General features: G+C 35.7%; 1 protein-coding gene across 1 annotated transcript in view; it reads left to right on the top strand.

Moving 5' to 3' along the window:
* ROCK1 (Rho-associated, coiled-coil containing protein kinase 1) overlaps positions 1-19,450 on the top strand; it is a 93,686-nt gene that overhangs the window by 60,056 nt on the left and 14,180 nt on the right. Inside the window, exons 18-28 of the mRNA XM_009886626.1 lie at positions 370-520; positions 1,434-1,594; positions 2,291-2,475; positions 3,162-3,231; positions 4,605-4,699; positions 6,577-6,742; positions 8,399-8,492; positions 9,932-10,020; positions 10,352-10,540; positions 11,035-11,200; positions 18,575-18,645. Coding sequence (XP_009884928.1) covers positions 370-520; positions 1,434-1,594; positions 2,291-2,475; positions 3,162-3,231; positions 4,605-4,699; positions 6,577-6,742; positions 8,399-8,492; positions 9,932-10,020; positions 10,352-10,540; positions 11,035-11,200; positions 18,575-18,645 — 1,437 coding nt within the window. The remainder of the gene's footprint in view (positions 1-369; positions 521-1,433; positions 1,595-2,290; positions 2,476-3,161; positions 3,232-4,604; positions 4,700-6,576; positions 6,743-8,398; positions 8,493-9,931; positions 10,021-10,351; positions 10,541-11,034; positions 11,201-18,574; positions 18,646-19,450) is intronic.

The following is a 19,450-nucleotide window of genomic DNA, read 5'->3' as shown; positions in this document are numbered from 1 at the left end:
GGCTCTAGTGTTGTTGTTGGATTAATTTTATGCTTTCAATTTATGTGACTACTAATTATTCGAACAGAAGTTTCCATTATCTTACAAATTTATAGACTACAGAAAAAAGTTAATGACATTTTCTCCAGAGCACTTAATACAGTTTTTGTCTGTTACCGTTCTTTAATAAGCATGGAAAATAACATTGTTAATTTCTTCATAACAAAAAGTTACCACTTAAAAAGGGAAGAAAGGAAATGTGATTCCTTCAGATATAATAGAAATTTTATAGAAAAGCTACCGCTGAAAAAGGGAAGAAAGGAAATGTGATTCCCTCAGATATTCTAGAAATTTTATAGAAATCTGTTAACTTTTTTGTCTTATCTTTAGGAAAAGAATAATTTAGAGATAGATTTGAACTACAAACTCAAATCATTACAAGACCGGTTAGAACAGGAAGTAAATGAACACAAAGTGACTAAAGCTCGGTTAACTGACAAACATCAGTCAATAGAGGAGGCAAGATCAGTTGCAATGTGTGGTAAGTATTTCTTGCAAGTTTCAGGTAAATACATAATAAAAAGTATTTATCATATCTCAAAACACATCATCTTACAGTGTAGTACTCTTATACAAGTATTTAATCCTTTGTATAAAGAAACTGCATATAAAAATCTTAGAACCTACATAATCAAAACTACACATTTTAAGTTATTTTCTCTAACATGGTACTTGTACCACAAAAAATTGCATTGTTTCTTAATATTTTGAATATCTTACTGCTTTTGCAATTCAAAGCCTTCCTTGGCTTCTAAAATGCTATTGAATCTTGAAATTCTGGCTAATGCTGAACGGAATTGTGAGAATGCATTATCAAGGCATTTGTCTTGGAGTATACATTCCTGTGTAACTGCATTAAAAATATTGGTGTTGTATTAGGCTTGTAATAAGTGGTGAAGTTTCTTTTGCAGATATGTATTGAAGAATCAAAGATGTATCTTGATATCTTAATTGAATACATCAGGTTTGCTTTGTGAAGGTCGTCGGTACCTGCATGTGTAGGTTGTAGCTTTTCAGAAAGCAAACACAAATGGTAGCACTTCGTTTCTTTTGCTCTCCAGTCTGTTTATGGAAGTGAAATTTTGCCTTTAGTTCATAATGATTACTTCAAGAATCTGCATTTTTTATTTCTTTCACTATTTATCTTTCATTTGTCATCATAATATACCAGTGCTTTGAATGCAAATTGGAATTATGTTTCTTTTTCAGTGTTTCTTGTAATAATGCCAGGAAGTTTTTACTCAGTAATCAGTCCATCTATCAGCAGAAGAGCTTAAATGGCTGAACAAAAGGGTCTGAAAAATATTAGGATGTTTAATACTGTGTTTACAAAAGCATTCTTGCAGATGCTGCATACTAATTTTTGTTGGTTTTCTCTCCTTAATCTTGTTCAGAAATGGAAAAAAAAGTAAAGGAAGAAAGGGCAGCAAGAGAAAAGGCAGAAAATCGAATAGTTCAAGCTGAAAAACAGTGTTCCATGCTGGACTTTGACCTGAAGCAATCTCAGCAGAAACTGGAACACCTTCTTGAGCAAAAGGAAAGACTGGAGGATGAAGTAAGTAAAATGTTCATGCCTAACAATTTTCTGTGTAACTAAGAAATTATAGTTGCATTGAGAAGTAGAAAATTAAATTCACTTACGCTGAACTCCTTGTAAAATACACCTCTCAGTAGAGCTGAAGACAGTTATTGGCCTAAATGGTGTTAGGTAATTTCCGCTTGTTTCTTAGCTCTTGGATGCCTTACGTATTTGAATCCTTAGCTTAATATAATGCAGTTTTTTGTATTTCTTTTTCTTTTTTTTAAAGGAAAAACTTGCTTGTGAATTTCACTGTGTAGTCTGATTGGTTTGCAGTTCTGAGTTGGCATTCTCCAGAAAACCAGTTAGAATATGGAGTGTGAAAACTAGGTACTAAGAATAATGGTTTCATCCTTACTTTTTCTTTACAGGACACTGGGAATTAAGGTTATAACACCATTCTTAGGGGTCACAACTTGTGTACGTTAGTTTTTATATAGCTGGTATGCTGCAGTTTTTTCTAGGGTGAGTAGTTTTTAAGATCTGAAATCCACAGAGAGGTTTGCAGGACCTTTCAGGAATATTCCTTTTAGGAATATTTTTAGACATTGTACAGTATGTAGCACCTAGGCAATGGTGTTTGGCATAAAGTAATCCACATATGAAACACTTTCAACCATGTGCAATTGGTTATTCAGCAAATGCTCCTAAATGGAAATATTTCTCATTTAGGTAAAGAATCTAACACTTCAGCTAGAACAAGAGACGAATAAGCGAATAATGGCACAGAATGAACTAAAGGCGCAAGCTTTTGAAGCAGATAACTTGAAGGGTTCCGAGAAGCAGCTGAAACAGGAAATCAATACATTGTTGGAAGCAAAGAGATTACTAGAATTCGAGTTGGCTCAGCTTGCTAAGTAAGTAAAAATCTGAAGTAAAATGGAAAAGGTTGCTTAATTATACATGTGCTGTTTTGCCCGTTCCTATTAGTGAAAAAAATTCTGTGGTGCATAGGCATTTTTCCTAAACTAAAAGAATATTTTTAGCTGCGTGTTGTGATTTCTGTATGTAGCCTTCAGTGTTGGAATATTTTTGTTATGACCTATGATGCAGAACAATTCTTGGCTTATCTTTCTATGTCAAGGCATATATGCCAGTTTTATTTGAGTGACTTTTTTATGGATTGACTGTGATACTACTTAGTAAATCATATGGGACTTTTAGTTTTACTACATGGGAGTCAATAGCTTTTTACCTTCCTTAACTAGCTGCTTCTTTTTCTTCACATTTCTTAATCTGACTGAAGGTATTTTTCACTAATTAGGCTTCTATCATCTCTTCCCTCAGATTTCTCTTCCCTTAACATTTCTCCATTTAGAGGACTTCTTGCCTTCTAAATTACATACTGAAAGGATCATCGGGGTAGAACAAAGAATGTAATTAAATCAGAATTTTAGGATAGAGCAAACCGTTGGTCTTTGTGAAATAATATGTGTGCAACTGTAAGATCTTCATAGAATGCTGTTCTGGTTAGAAATAGTTTATCTTTGTCATTTGTTAGTAGCTGAATTTTTACGTGTTTTCCTTTTTTATTCCTTCATAGACAATACAGAGGAAATGAAGGTCAAATGCGTGAGCTTCAGGATCAGCTTGAAGCTGAGCAGTATTTTTCGGTAAGACTTTCAAAGAATTGTGAGTGCTACATTTTGACATGAAATCGTTGAGCAGCCAATAGTTCTACACATTAATTTTTTTAAATGTAAATAACAATCTGGCATAAATCAGCAATTCACAAAATCCTGCTTGAAATACAAACAATAAACCAAAATTAGAGAACACTAGATTAGTCTAATACGTTGATTTGTAGGTGTTTGTCAAATCTCATATACTACCTTGAGTAACTCTTACCTGAGTTATTCAACACAGTAGTTCCTATCTTGAGGTTGGAAAAGAGATATTTTTCTGACAATTTCAAACTTTATTGTAGAGAGTTCAAAATCTTCATACTTCCTGGAATATATTCCATCCTATTGATCAACCATAAGTATATTTAAGAACCATAGATCCGGTAGCATTCTGCATGTATTCCTCCTCCTTCTAAAAAGATACCTTCTCTGCATCTGAGTCCCCGAAGAGCCTTATTCAGTACTCCAGATAGCCAAAATGTGTATTTCATAGATTTAGTTTGATCTGTTTCATTTCTGTGAAAAGAGACAGTAGCGTGAGATGCTCTACAATGCTGGAACTTCAAATACATTTGCGAATATGAACAGTTTCATTTCAGTTTGGGAAGTACTTTTTAAATTTGGCTCTTCCTTGGAGGAGCAATAAAAAATTTCATGTTTACTAAACTGCATATGATTGTAATTTCATTGTGTTGCAGATTTTTTGTGCATTTCTCCATAACATATTACTAATAAGAAGATCCAGAGTATTGTGTTTTGTTCTCAGTTTTCTTTTTTTTCACTAGCATGTAGTTTAAATGAGACATTTGTAATTCAGTGTGAATATTTAGCCAAAGTACTTTACTGTAGAAGATCAGTTTTTAACTTTCAGAATTACTGGTGGTGTTAATAACAATATAGTAATTAAGAACAGAAGTCATTAACGTAAATCAGACTTCTGTTGAATCAGTTATTAAGACAAAGTCAGTCTGTACACAAAAAACTTAACCATCTAAGAGAAAAGATACATGGATACAAACAGAACACAACAGGTGGAAGCATAGGACAGTATTAGGCCTGTTTGACTAACATTTTGAGATGGTGATGCTACAAGAGGATGCAGATGTTGTCTCCAAGAGAGCTGCTCAGCTGTGTCCTAGTGCCTTCCTTCTCTGTTGTCAGCAGGTGTTGTTTGTAAAACTATGTAGGATAAGGGAAATTGGAAGGGAGCATGTTGGACGGGTAGGAAGGAGGAAATTCCATTAAAGACAGTACTGGCATGTGTTGGGGTTTGACAGACTCAAACCAACCAGTACAAAAACAATGAAGAATTTCACTATGGAATTTGAATAATGATTCTTTGTTTATGCTTTCTTTTACAGACACTTTACAAAACTCAGGTTAAGGAACTGAAAGAGGAAATTGATGAAAAGAATAAAGAAACTCAAAGAAAAATGCAGGAATTGCAAAATGAAAAGTATGCCCATTGTGTTTCTCAAATAGACATAAGTTTTTCCATATAGTATGGTCTCACTCATGAAGATTTTGTATGATTTTGAATCAGATTTAAAATGTTTAACTCATTCAGAAAAAGACAGGTCTCAAAAGTGTTCTGTAACACTTTGTAAGATGGCAGATACATAGCATGTTACCTATGCTGACTCACAAAGCCAAATATGGTTATTCATATTTGCTTTGGACTCTATTTGTAACGTCTGGACTTCTGAGAATTTAGGAAGATGGAAAATTTTGAAAAAACATTACAATTTGTGGTAATCATCTTGCCTGTGTAACAACTTTTTTATTTGATTATATTATCCTGATAATTACTTGGTATATTTCTATAGCAAATAAAATAAATTGGAAAAAGATAATCAAAATACTTTGAATTCTAAATGTGGTATACATCTGACCACAGCAAAACCAGTTAATCCAACAACCATTGTGATGTGCTATTTTCTAAGGTAGCAAATAAGGAAAGAAGTTTTTTAAGCTTGTTTTTCCAGTTTATTAATTTATTTAATATATATTTATTCTGAAGAAGGAGACTATAGCCTTATGCATGAAGCAGAGTGTCTCTCTTCTGAAGTCTGGGTCTCTTGTTCTACTTGAGCATCAACATTGCAAAACAATATAAAAGGGAGGAGGCTATCTACAGTGTTCATGGTGCATTGTGGTGGGCTAAGAAGGGGAGAAAGAGGAGATGTTGGGCTAATAAATACGATGTTGGAGGAAAATGCCTGTCTATGCGAAGTTGTTCAGGAGTAGTATCCAACTTAAAAATAAAAAGGGGGGAGGGGAAGGAAGGAGTGACTTCCTTTAGTCCTCTTGTTTGTTTTTTTCTTTTTCGCTTTTCTTGTTTATTTTTATAGATTCCTTTTATTCTGTTCCCTCACTGTTCTCTACAATCTTGTGTTCGTCATAAACATTTTTCACCTGTATACAACTATGGGAATTGTGACAGACTGAGTATACTTCACCAGTTACCTGTTTACAGTAGAGGCCCATATCTACTACAGATGTATCAAATAAGTGGACTCCAGCAATATGTATTTCACTGCATAAATCTCTTTTTATTTTGCAGTGCAGGAATGGCATCTGTCATGAGCCCATACTGCAGTAATGTATTGCCACTTCTAGCTTGGCACGCTGTGGGCTGTGTCACATGTTGCTGGGTACATCTGACTCGTGGGCGCTCAACTGGCCACCGTGCTTTATGTGGGTTTCTTTGCAGGCAAATATATTGGAGCTCTGCCTGTACTCCAGGCAAGAGCAAGAAAGTTTGGCTTGTGTGCTGAACTGATTAGCAGTTGTGTGTACATTAATGAGATAACGCACCTAAGTTACTGCCCCTGCCTCTCAAGCAGGATAGAATTTGCAAGCCTTTCTGCAAAAGGTTACATAGGCACAGAACCACTGTATATTTCCAGAAACTTTATGCAATTTTCCTTATTGTTCGAACAGTCCAGAGCACACATCTTCATGAGCAGTAATCTTGTGTGAAAAAGTAGGTAATACTGATAGGATTAAGTATCTTTTGATGGACCACACTGTACATGCAATTTAGTTTTATTTTTTTATTCCTCAAAGGCAGGAGAATCTGACCCCTGGTTTCCCAAGGGTTGGTGTTTCGTGGATGATTGAAATTTCAGTTGAATTATTGTAAGCTTGCAGCTGTAGCTTGTGTGGACCATCAACAGATACAATTGTACAGTGTGGTTTTGTAAATCTTGTTTTTCTGAAGAAACTAAGATAATGACAGTCAGCTGTATGGCATAATTTCGGTTTGTTAGTCTTCCTGAAAATTTGGAAAGTTTTGTATAAGAGAACAAAATCCTAATGTACTTTTTACAGAGAAACGCTCACTACCCAGTTGGATTTAGCTGAAACCAAAGCTGAGTCAGAACGGTTGGCGCGAGCACTCCTTGAAGAACAGTATTTTGAACTGAGTCAGGAAAGCAAAAAAGCAGCATCAAGACACAGGCAAGAAATGACTGATAAGGACAGCATCATAAGAAGGGTAAATTATTCCACTGTAATTAATACCTATATATATCTTCCAGCTGGAAACAGAAATTTATATTTTTATTTTAATTTATAAAGTCTTTCTGTGGTCGTAAGTGATAATTATTTAAGTATCTGAGTTTTGGGCTTAGTTGGAACCTTAAACATTTTAATCCCATCATGTGAACTCCCAAAGAAACATAGACTCGATGAACCTGAGGTGAAATCAGATTGAAAATCAAGCAAATATTTTTAATTCTGTTATTAAGCCTTTTGTAATTACTTCTTGTCATTGCCCAATGTATTTTTTACATCTTGTAACTTTGTGGAGCTGTGTATTAGAGACTCTTACTGCAAAATTACTTAGTCTTTAAAAAAAACCAACCTGGAAGTCTTGACTTTCTTCCCACTGGTAAACTATTAAAAAAAAACCCCAAAACCCCCCAAAAACACCAAACAACAAAAACCCAACACAAACCCCAAACTGTAATTTTTGAAGATACTTTATAGCATAGCTCTTGAGTATCAGGTTGGTAAATGTCTTAACTGAAGAGTTTCAAATAGCAAGCCATATATAGCATAGTTATTTTGTCATTATTTTTTTCCCCGTTTAGGATCAGCTATGCAGATTTTCTTAAGATTCCTGGGGGTGTAAAACCTTAGTAAAATTCTAGGTGTAACTGGACTTGGATCAATCGCTTAAAGCTCTCTCTTAGCGCTACCGTGGATATTACATCTCTATGTAAAGATAGCAGAAGTAGTGTTTATTATATGTGTTTTCTTTTATAAGCTTGAAATCTCCAAAATGCCACCATTTCTGAAGAAGCATTTAGAAGATTTGCCTATGGTATCGAAAAGTACCTTCTTGCTAGTGTGTTCATTGGTTTCAAATATTCTGATAATTTTGTCAGACAGCTCGATGCACGATCATTTCTATAGGCTTCAAACAAAACCGTTTTTTCAGGAATGCAATTATGTCTGGTTTTTAATGCGTATTTGTTAAGTGGTTAGCAAAGTGATCCTGACTCTGTCTTCTGGCAGCTAACATATTCAAAGCGTGATGGCTTTCCTTTCCTTTTTTTTTCTTTTTTTTTTTTCTTGCAAACCCATGTACATATTTACCTACGTATGCCTTGACTTAAACCAAATTTAGTTGTATTTTTGTGCTGATTTATACCTGTTTTTCATGATATATAACAATTATTTAGCAGCAGATGCCATGAATCTACTCTAGCCTCGAATGCTGGAGTTGTATCATGTATCAGCTGTTTTTTCTCTGGATTCCAGGGATCAGGCCTCTAGCACTACTACTTCCAAAAGTACCACAAAGTAATTGAAAATCGCCACATTCAATATCTGACAATCTAATTTTGCTTAAGTTGAGTTTTTAATCATATACGATGGTATTGTCAGTACAGTTCTGAAAAGATCATTAAAAGAAAAAAGTTCCTTCTGGGACAGGTATATCTTGAGCCTTTTGGTAAATCAAGACAGCTTAGAAGAAAAGTACCATTTTTTGAAAATTCAGGTTTGAAAGCTAGGCAGATTCTGAGGAAGGTGTTCCAAGTAAATAGCTGTTACAGATTTAAGGGTATTTAAAATAATAGTGTTATAAATATTTTTAGAATTTATGGCAAGTTCTTTATTTTAAAATGTGTTTGTTTTCGTTTAGCTGGAAGAAACTAATAACACATTAACCAAAGATGTTGATTTAATAACAAAGGAAAATTCAGAGATCAGTGAAAAAATGAAGAAACAGGAGGAAGGTATGTCATGTTTGGAGCTCTAATTCATCTGTTATGAAGCACAGTTTAATTTGAAGCATATGAGGCAAAATGGAAATGGGAAATGGGAGAAGGTGTTGCTGTTTATCTTCCCTATTATTTTGGGCTTGAAAAATAACAGAAGTCACTGTGTTCTTCTTGAAAATACATCTTCTGTGTAAATTGCCACTCTTTCTACTGTATTGTTTCCATTTCCATGCACTACCTTTATTACAGAAAATTATTAAAACCTCAGCTGTAGCTGGTAGGAAAAAGTGAGTTTCTGCTTACAATCCCTCCTCACTTTTTAAAACAAGTTAGCGCTAAGTTCCTGCAGGCACAGTCAGAAATGCCTGTCCAGTACAGCTCATTCATATATTGTCTGTGTAATGCCCTTCTGCCAGCTGTGCCCTTGCATGCATGGAAGTTATTAAGGAAATGTATTTTACTCACTTCATATTGCACACAATTTAGTAAAGTTTCTGTTCCTATCTCCAGTATTTACAGTAAAGCAGTATCAGTATTTCAACTTCCTTAAGATCTCACTTAGATTCAGAATTTAAGTTGTGATCTCTTGCATATCAGTGGATTGGCATTCTATTTACGTGCATTCTGACTATATGGGAAGTTACTTTATTATTCAGTTCACTGCCATGGTTTTGCATTTGAGCAAGGATCATAAAATTTGAATGCATGCTTTAATATCTGTTGACTACGAGAGTAAAGTCCTCATCGGTTGTGTTGTCGGTGTTGTCGCAAACACTGCATAGGCAGGAAGGCATACAAAAATATTTTCCCTTAGTTCTGCATTTCTGTAATAGCAGGGATTGGGTGAGCAAGCAGTTTTCAGTATTTTTTTTTAGCTTATGGAATTTGCTACTTTTAAGCACCTGAAAGTTATTCTTTAACTGGTATCAGTGAAACGCATGCTTCTAGAAACTTTGGGAACAAATCAGCAGACTGGAGGTGTGATAGAAAGATTGGTAGAATTGAGTAACTGGTGTATGAGAGGGGTGAGGGAAATGTAACAGAGTCATTCCTTGTTTAGAGAAAGCCTTTTTCCCCTCTATTGAATGTGAGTCCAGTCATATCAATATTATTCTGTGTGGGTACTGACTTAGTAATTTTTGGTACTGCAGAAACACTTTTGGTAGTGCAGACATGCAGGAAGTGGGGCAACAAACTTAGTCATCACCAGGAAACAAAAATACATATGTTTGCGTTAGTATTTCAACTTAGTGCCTTTCTGATATATCCCTCTGGTGATTTCCTATCATTACAGTAGCATTAAACTGGTAACCTTTATTGTTGCAAACTATGTTTTGCACATTAAGTGATACAACAGGAATATAAAGAAAAAAAACAACAATTGTAGAAGTGATTAAGCTTAGAAATATTTACCTTGTCCTAAAATATCTCAAAGTTGAATATTGTTTTAACAGAATACAAAATGAAAAAAGAGGAAGAAATCAATAATATTAGAATGCATTATGAGAAGAGCATTAACACAGAAAGAACTCTGAAGACACAGGTATAACCTTTTATGCAATTATAATAACAATAATTACTTTGCATATCATATATATTTCCAGTTTATTGTTTTTTTGTGCAACTAACTCTTAGTTCCTTTAAGTTTATATTAACCATGGTGTATAATATGCATAGTTGATATTTACAGTTGAAAGAATAAGTTTTGATGCTGTGTACTTTTCAGTATTATTTCTATCATGAGTAAGGGCCATTTATGTTGGTGAAGATTTTTTTTTTTTTAATTGAATCCTATAACTAGAAGAACTTAGAAGTTTTGTATGAAAATGCTTGCATCTATATTTTTTCTTACTGGTTTTCCTTTTTCTTAACAGGCTGTCAACAAACTGGCTGAGATAATGAATCGGAAGGATTTTAAAATAGACAGAAAGAAAGCTAACATGCAAGATTTGAGGAAGAAAGAGAAGGAAAACCGAAAGCTCCAATTAGAGCTTAATCAAGAAAAAGAGAAATTCAACCAGATGGTAGTGAAATACCAAAAGGAACTCAATGAAATGCAAGCGGTAAAATAATCTTATTTTTTTTGTCACATTGTGGAATTCTTTCTGCAGAAAAAATGTGTAGCTCCTATTCTACTTGAAAAAATAACCAGTTCTGTTTCAAATGTTCTAGGCTACAGAATTTTAGTGAGGCAGCAAACTTGACAAGTGTGCAGCTGTGCTTGTTCTCATTCTTTTCCCCTTTCTAAATTCTTAACTGTGGAAGTTATTGATACATTATTGAAGACGAAAAAAATGAATACCATGTAGCATACTATTTATGCAGTTTATTTCACTAGTAGGTGGTCTCCTTTTCAAAACAATTAATCAGACTGTTTTAAACTTCAACGCGTTGCTGGATCTTTGATATTTAACTTTTTTCTAAGGCTGATTTATGCTAATTCTATCAAAAGTACCTAGAGATAGTAAAAAAAAAAATAGTAACGAGTTTTGTTTTCAGAATACTTTGCTGAGTGTTTTTGGTGTCACAGTAACTATGCATGTGTATATAAATACAGCAACTAGCAGAAGAATCTACGTACAGGAATGAACTCCAGATGCAGCTGGATAGTAAAGAGAGTGACATAGAACAACTACGAAGGAAAATTTTGGACCTCCAGCAAGGAATGGATTCTACCAGTGTGGCTAGTCTCCAGCCAGATGAAACAGATGGAAATCTTTCAGGTAAGAGAAAAGTGTATTTGAACTACTTGATTTTGTGCATACACATAGTTTTGGAAGGTATTGTTTCAAACAAGTTACTGCCTTTTAAAATCTTCTGGCTGTCTCTTTCTATATCACATCTCCACTTCCTTTTTTTTCTGTTTGTTTTTATTGCATAGCTTAGCTGCTTATATTGAAGTCTTCGTTTCTTCTCATGTCGCTCCTCCACTGTATGGCTTGGCATTAGCATAATTTTTAGTCACTTTTGTGGAAGGAGTATCTTTACATCTGCTGCTGTTTGAATATGGTGAATACAATGTGCAGTGTCCTGTGAATAGAATACAGGGCCAGCACTTCCACAGCATCGTCATTGTATTTTATATCTTGAATGCAAAATTGCCTTGACCTTGTCTGTTCTTACAGTTATGTAGCACTTTTGTGACAAGTAGCAATAATTGCCAATGTGAAAAATAATAGTAGGAATTTCCATAATGCATTTATGGTTGTATAGTACTTTGATTTAGTAGAGATAAGAACAAATAATACTGTGTAGTTGGCCATTTCCATTTAGTGTCAGTTCCAGGCACTACATTTTGAGACCCACTGTTACACTGGTTAGTGATTCCTCCCTCCCACTCCCCAATGTTTGAAAAGTGTAATCAGTACTTTCACATGATCATAGGAAAATAGAATACTATTTTGGGTATTTTAAGACCTCAGTGTAATCAGATAAAAGTAAATAAAGTCATTTTAGGTGTCTCTTTTCCTGTTAATTCACTTTATGCTGCTCAGATTGCCACATTCTAGAGTTTTTCCAGGGGTCTTAGAGTGATTGAAATTTCAGGTAGGTTATGAGACTTAGTATTATGTTTTTCTGTAGTTGTTCCTTTCTGTAGCTATTTTTGTTTCCTGTCTTCCTCTAGTATATTTTTAGATTTTCATTTTTAGTTAATATTAAAATGAATTCTGTTCTAGACTAGATTTGCATTTGGCTAATGATATAGCCTTTTCTTCACAACTTCCATTCTGTCCGAGAAGCCTTTTGCACTCTGAAGTTTGATCTGTAAAACCCTCAAGCAATTGCTGTCTTGTAAAGTAAATGTCGATTTTATTTCTTTTGCAAATATCTTCTGGGCCAAACTTTCATTGAAACTCAGTATTGGGAATTCTTAGAGCTATTAGATTGGTGAAGGAACATTTTTTTCTTTCTGAGCTGTCACCTGCTATGAACTTCCTCTGGTATTTCTGAACTGTCAGAACTTCTCAGGAGTTTTTCTCTTAGATACTAATTCTCAGTGTATTCCATTTGGGATAAAAAAGAAATCAGAGGGATTTTACTTATTAGAGTGGTTTTTTTCTCCCCTCAAATTACTATTTGGAATCAAGCCTTATGTTTGATAGTGTCTCCTAAATGAAGAGCACTGTAGTTCATAATTTTTTGTTGAAAATTTCTGTACTCCTGTAAATTGAGAGCTTAAATTTTTCTACAAGAAAACTGACTAGATTTATTCTACATAAAAGGGTAGTTTTGAACTTCCTCACTTTCCTTCTCAGCCATTTTCAGCGTAATGGCTGTTGTCTCACTGAAAACACCCAATGTTTCCATCTGGGCATAGGCACCTTCCCTGTTTTGTTCTCAAGGGCAATAGTATGTCAATATGACCCTGGTGTCTCTTAGATCTTGGGAAGACTGTAGGAGTAAGCTCTTTCTTTGTCTGCCTCATTAAGGTATGTTATTTTCAGTTTTACCTCTGGAGACATGTGTAGTCAGGCTTCTGCCTGTACGACCCGCTGCTTCAATTCTGGGGAAGATACTTCAGTATGTGCAAGATCTTTTCAAGTCAGCTGTAACTTTTGCATTGTTAATTAGAACATCGCAATTACTGGAAGTTCTTATGGTCTTCCACTTTGTCTTCTATACTTATGATCCCTCTGACTACATCTCCTTTACTAGCCTTTCATTTCTCGTGTCTTCTTTTTTGCCCTTTTCTCTACACATGCCTTTGGTTTTACTGCAGTTGTGCTGCTGGTGTTAATGTGTCTTACAGGTTGGACCTCTAGTACATAGGTTTATTATAGATATTACTGGCAATGTGCACTTGCAGCCCACAAGGCTGACCATATCCTGGGCTGCATCAAAAGAAGTGTAGCCAGCAGGTCGAGGGAGATGATTCTCCTCTACTGGTGAGACCCCACATGGAGTACTGCGTCCAGCACTGGAGCCTCCAACATAGGAAAGACATGGACCTGCTGGAGTGCGTCCAGAAGAGGGGCACAAAGATGATAAGAGGGCTGGAGCACCTCTCCTGTGAAGACATGCTGAGAGAGTTGGGGTTGTTCACCCTGGAGAAGAGAAGGCTCCGGGGGGACGTTATAGCAGCCTTCCAGTACTTAAAGGGGGCCTACAGGAAAGCTGGAGAGGGACTTTTTACAAGGACATGTAGCGATAGGAGGAAGGGTAGTGGCTTCAGACTGGAAGAGGGTAGATTTAGATCAGGTATCAGGAAGAAATTTTTCACTCCGAGGGTGGTGAGGCACTGGAACAGGTTGCCCAGAGAAGCTGTGGAAGCTCTATCCCTGGAAGTGTTCAAGGCCAGGCTGGATGGGGCTTTGAGCAACCTGGTCTAGTGGGAGGGGTCCGTGCCCATGGCAGGGGGGTTGGAACTAGATGATCTTTAAGGTCCCTTCCAACCTAAACCATTCTATGATTATTAGGAATTTTCTAGATTTAGATTGTGTCCCTATATGCTGCTTGTTTTTGTTTTTGTTTTTTTGAGGGAGGCTCTGAGTTGATCAGGATGTGAATAAGAAGCAATTTAGGTAGTTAAAAGAGATTAAGTGACATGAGCATAGTGAGATTTCACACATTTGTCAAAGAGCCAAGTAGAGGGCAGAGAAGGTGTGCAGTAGCATTATAAGGAGAAAAAAAAAAAAGTCAGTCTTCAGACTAGAAATGCCCCATCCCACAGAAGAGGAAGTTATCCAGCACATAGTTATTTTTTTGCAAACCAGGTAATTAGCCTTCAAAACAGAAGGTGGCGTGCCACAGCATTTCATTTGCTGCAATTTAGTTGTATATGAAGTTGTTTGTCTTCAACTGTAGCCCAAACAGACATTCCTTCAGAGCACCTTGAATTAGCATCTTGTTGAAGAGTAGTTACTAAGATTCTCTAGCTGATGCATCTGTTCTTAAGGCAAAGACATTCCTTAAAAATATTTAAGGCAAATAAATGGTGGAATTGCTAAGTAAGTAATTATGGTGTGATTTATTCAGTTTCCTGTAACAGTAAAAACATCACCAAGGAAAAAATGAAAACATAAAATAATGTAAACATGTATAAAAGAATGATTCCACGGTCTTAATTCTGGTGATGGCAGTCTCTGGTTTAATTGAGAAAAACCTTCATATGAAACAGTGAGATAGTAATGTTGGTGGAATTCCAGAGAGACCCCTGGCTCTCAGGCATTTTGAGCTGTCCTCCTGCATGGCAGAGACGTTCAGGCTATGGGGTAGTGTCTTGTCTAATCGGGGAGCTTAGGTTACCAGCCACCAGAGAGTCTACAAGAGTAGAATCCACAATTTACAGGAAGAGCATCTTGTAAAATTTTGTGGTCAGAAGGCTTTGCACTCTTTGAATAAACTCAAGGTAATACTAAAATGAATTCCTCATACTCAGAAAAAAAAAAAAAAGGAAGTTTTTCTGTGTTTGGAGGTAGATACAGAGAAATCACGTGGTAACACACCGTACAGCTGCATCTTACTTGGAGGTTTCTGTCTGTCGGTGAGCTAAAAACTCCCTCAAGTTCTGGTAGCTCTCAGGGCAACTTATGCTGCTCCCAGGGTGTAGGGTTTGACTTGTTTAGACAATTCAGGCTATTCTCAGTGTTTTGCTTCACCAGATGGGAAGGGTCATGACTTGGGGGAAGGTTTTCCTTGTATTCAGTTCTAGGCATATTTTGTAGCTCTCACTCCTGATTATTGATTGTCTCACTTGATGTCTCCAAATGAAGTCCTTGATGAAACAGCTGAACTATTTGCTTTTTAATGATGCCTTTGGAATGCCTCTTCCTCCTGGCTGGACTTGGGAAGGCTTAATACTTACGTGATTGTAAACAGAATTCTTCTTTGTCAAGACAAAACATGATCAGGAACGTAAGGGTTTTTTTCCTAATTGTTATAGGCACTTAACCTGTTGTCAGTTAGTTCTTTTCATCCTATTGGCAAGATAATTTAAGCGTTTGAGCTGTCCTACAGGTTTAACTGCAGCACATAGTATTTTACAGTGTGTGTTATAAATCATGTTTTAGACAAAGATAGGATGGAATAATAGATGTGGACCATTAATAAGCCAACAGGTTTTTTGGAATATGAGACACAGATACGACTTTCTGAAATACCTGCAAGTAGCCATCACCTGAATAAACCCCAAAGCAAGATCCAGCCAGCAATCCTTGGTGAGATCCACATGAAATTATAGTAAGACAGTCTGAGGAAGGACAGAATCAAATGGGAAGAGTGGACTGGAAAGAATTAGCAAGGTGGAATCTCCACGGTTTTGGTTAGTATGGAAGAGTCTGAGGAACAGGAATTTTTGAACACCGGAAAGAGAGGATCTACTGCTCATGAAGGGGCCTGTATTACTTAGCTCCAAAACAACAAAAAGTCTCATAAATCAGTACGGTCATGGTTGTCTTGTGTGATTTTATTGAAGACTTACTGTTAGAACTCATATTTATCATACTGAATCACAACGAATCCTGGCAATATGAATACAAACCATGAAGATGTTTAGAATGCAAATCCACATTTTAATATATATTCAGAGATGATTATAAGATCTGTAGCCTTCATGGAATTCTTTCTTCATATTCTATTCAGGTCCAGCTAGCCATCAGATACTTTTGAGGCCTATCTTGGATTTTCTGGGTTGGAAATATGAAGTATCAATTCTGGGATTCGTTCCAAAATACAGGGAAGTTGTCAGGCATTAGTTTTGAGCCTATTTTTAAAGACAGGAGTGGAAGATTGTTTTTCATAGTCTAGATAGCCCATATTTTCTTAATTAGTTAATCAGAACACTCATAAATATTATTCTTCTGGATCAAATCTTTGTGAAACGGCCAGATGAGCATTTGCAGTTGTGCTAGCTAACTCTGTCAAGGGAAATTAAAATGCACTATAAATATTACTTGAGACAAACCTTTGTGGCAAGGTTGGAATGAAAGGGCTCATCTACCCTTTCAAGAGTACATTGGGTTCCAGACGAATGTTAGGTTTCTTGAAAAGGAGTACATTCAGAAACTGTTATTTTCAACTGGAAGATGTTATTCACAGTTCAGAAATCATCTCTCATGCAAATAGAATTTGCTCACTAAAATAGATTTGTAGTAGACAGAAAAGAATGTCAACGAATTCATTTGTAATAGCTCATCCATTTTCTACTTCCTTTGAAATTTCTTTCAGAACGTGCTGAAATAAAGTGAACTTAGAAAAGCTCCTACTCACACTGTCCCTATAAGTAGCGTAGTACCTGCTACATCTTTTAAAATGTTTCATTATTGGATCTTTCGAGTTGCCACAATTTTCACAGATGTGTACTTATTCCTTTTGAATTACAGTTGTCCATACAATGTTCTTTATTAGCAGTTAATCACTTTATTTTGCAATGGAGGACTTGAGTCTTAGGATATTTCTAAAAATGGAAGAATCTTCTCTTGATGTAAAAATGAATCAAAGTATTCAAAATAGGGTAAGCATTATCTGTGATGCCTGCAGACATGAAGGAAATAGGTTTCCTTCCCCAAAGTTACTGAATAGCAAGGATTGGGGAAGGGTCTGGGGAGGCAACACCTACGCCCTGCAGTTCTTATGCAGATAATGAGAGAGGCAGGGAAATAGAAATTTCTTTCATTTTTCCAGGAAGGCTTCTTACTGGAAGGAGTTCTGCTAACATGCCTTTCTTCCAGTTAGAATTTCAATAGTTCAGTGGTCCCCCAGTATTTTCAAGTTATTCTGTGTGGAGAAATGTCAGGAAATGATTCTATATTTTTAAGTGTAGTCCACTTCTAAATATTGTATGCTGTAAGGCTAATGTGGGAAGGGGTTTTCTATGCCTAATTTTAATGCTTTGTAAAAGGCTAGGCTGTCAATCTCCTTGTAATTTTACATAACGAAATGTATGGACAATATGTTTTATATATGCAGATGTATTTTCAGAGCTTGTTGGGCTACACCTCACAGAGAGTTATCCCTGAAGGACTAAAGGGACCAGTAGCTCCTTCTTACGTTAATACTTGCGCAGAATGTTTCAGCAAATTTTAACTTAATGTTTTTGAAGTTTTCAGTGCTGCCAGTTAAGTTTATTGTAAAGAATGCACACATTAGCTATTGGCTATACTTCTGTACTCTGACACTTCTTTTACAAATCACATTTTTATGGTCATTTAAAGAAAATCTACAACATTTTTCTCAATTGTAAAATAAATTTGTAATTATGGAGTGTAATTCTGATTACTTCATTCTCACATTTACAAAATTGTGAGACTTTTTACGGTGTCATTTCAGATTAATGGAATCACGATAGCTTCTCACTGCTACTACCTGACTTCATAATTTAAAAAATATCTCTCCAAAAGCAGTATCAGTTAGCTGGAGAGGTCTTCTAAATCTATGGTTCACATTAGGCAGAATGCTAATTTTCCTGTGACGTTTCTTTGTATCCTTGTTAAATTATTACAGTAGTTTTGCGGTAGGAAAATACGTTATTACGCTACTCTTTGCAAAATTGTCCACTGAAATTTTGAATAAAACACTTGTCTCTTATTCTTTATATCTAGTTGATTCTTCCTGCATTCCTTATTTATTTATCTCCTATGCTTATCTTCTGTGAGTAATGGGACACCTGTGTAGCTTTGCTTGCTCTTGTGCGCTCTCCATTTTTTGTTTCCCTTGGAAAATGTGGATATGGTTTGTTTTACTTGCTGCATCTTCCTGCTGCGTATTTTCATATAGCCCCTGTGAATGTTAAATTATGTTTATATTGAAAACCTCTTAATCCTCCTCTGTTTAAGCTGTAACACATTTTCAAAGCAAAGTCTTTCCTGCCTGGCTCTTTGCAAACTGTGTACATACAGTGTTAGATGTTGGCATCAAGGAAAACAGCGTCACTTTATTTTGCAGTAACTGTATCGAGTGTTAGCTCGTGATTAAGCATGAAGTAAATGCTTATATCTTCATTTTATTTAGCTGTGCTTTTTATTGTGCTTTGCTAAATAGGTAATTGCCTATTACTGCATGTAGTACATCTTCCTGTCTAGTAATAGTTTGCTTTTGTGCTATTCTGCTTTATTATTACAAATACATAAACTTATTTAATATTCTTTTTTTTAAACCAGAATCAAGACTTGAAGGTTGGCTTTCAGTACCAAACAAAGGAAATATAAAGCGGCATGGCTGGAAGAAACAGGTACAAATGGATTTTTTTTCTTCCTCAACTCTCTTGGAAAATTTTTTAGGCGTACAGTGAACTGGTTTTACAGCTCACATTTAAGAAACAAAAAAAAATAATCAGAGTAATTTAGTGTATATGTATTACTTTATTGAAGAGAAAAAACCAGAAAATTCAAGTTCAGTATGAAATCTTTAGTAATAACATTGTACACGACAGGTGGGTGAGGAAATGCTTTACAAAGGGCATCTTGGAATCATTAAAAATCCCATTTCTCCTTTGAGTGAGCTTATTCATAATCCTGTTACTGAAAAATAAGGTCTTTGTGCAACTTCACAGCAGAGAGTAGGGAATACCACACATGTTCTGAAGGCCACGGAAGAGTGCATCACACTGTAACTTGCCACACATGATTTCCAAGGACACTCATGTCTCCCTTAGTTCTAAAATGGTCAGTCTCTCTTGAAAAGTACTGTTTTAGTCTCAGAAACTGGACCTCTGTGCTGGAATTCCCACTCTAAACAAAGCAGTATTGTTTCGCCTCTGCAGAGGTTATGATCTCGTTCTTTGAAACTTCAAATGTTCAAATAGAGGTGCCTAGATGCCTAGAATCAGTTTCTGATTATGTTTTCTGGCTTTCTAGTTCCCATCTTTGAACATCGTTTAGTATAACAAATTGCAAAAGTGAACGTGGTCACTAGAATTTTTTAAATTTTGCGAGCAATTTGTATGAAATAGTTTATTTCCCTGCGTCTACATTCAAAGACCAGTATTGGAAATTATTCAGTTTACTCATGATGCTTTCAATATAACTTTCCTGCTG

The sequence above is a fragment of the Charadrius vociferus genome, unplaced genomic scaffold (assembly GCF_000708025.1).
Source record: "Charadrius vociferus isolate BGI_N301 unplaced genomic scaffold, ASM70802v2 scaffold45, whole genome shotgun sequence".
NCBI classification, from domain to species: Eukaryota; Metazoa; Chordata; class Aves; order Charadriiformes; family Charadriidae; genus Charadrius; species Charadrius vociferus.
Note: the sequence above shows the minus strand (reverse complement) of the source record. Positions and strands in the feature narration are given on the sequence as shown.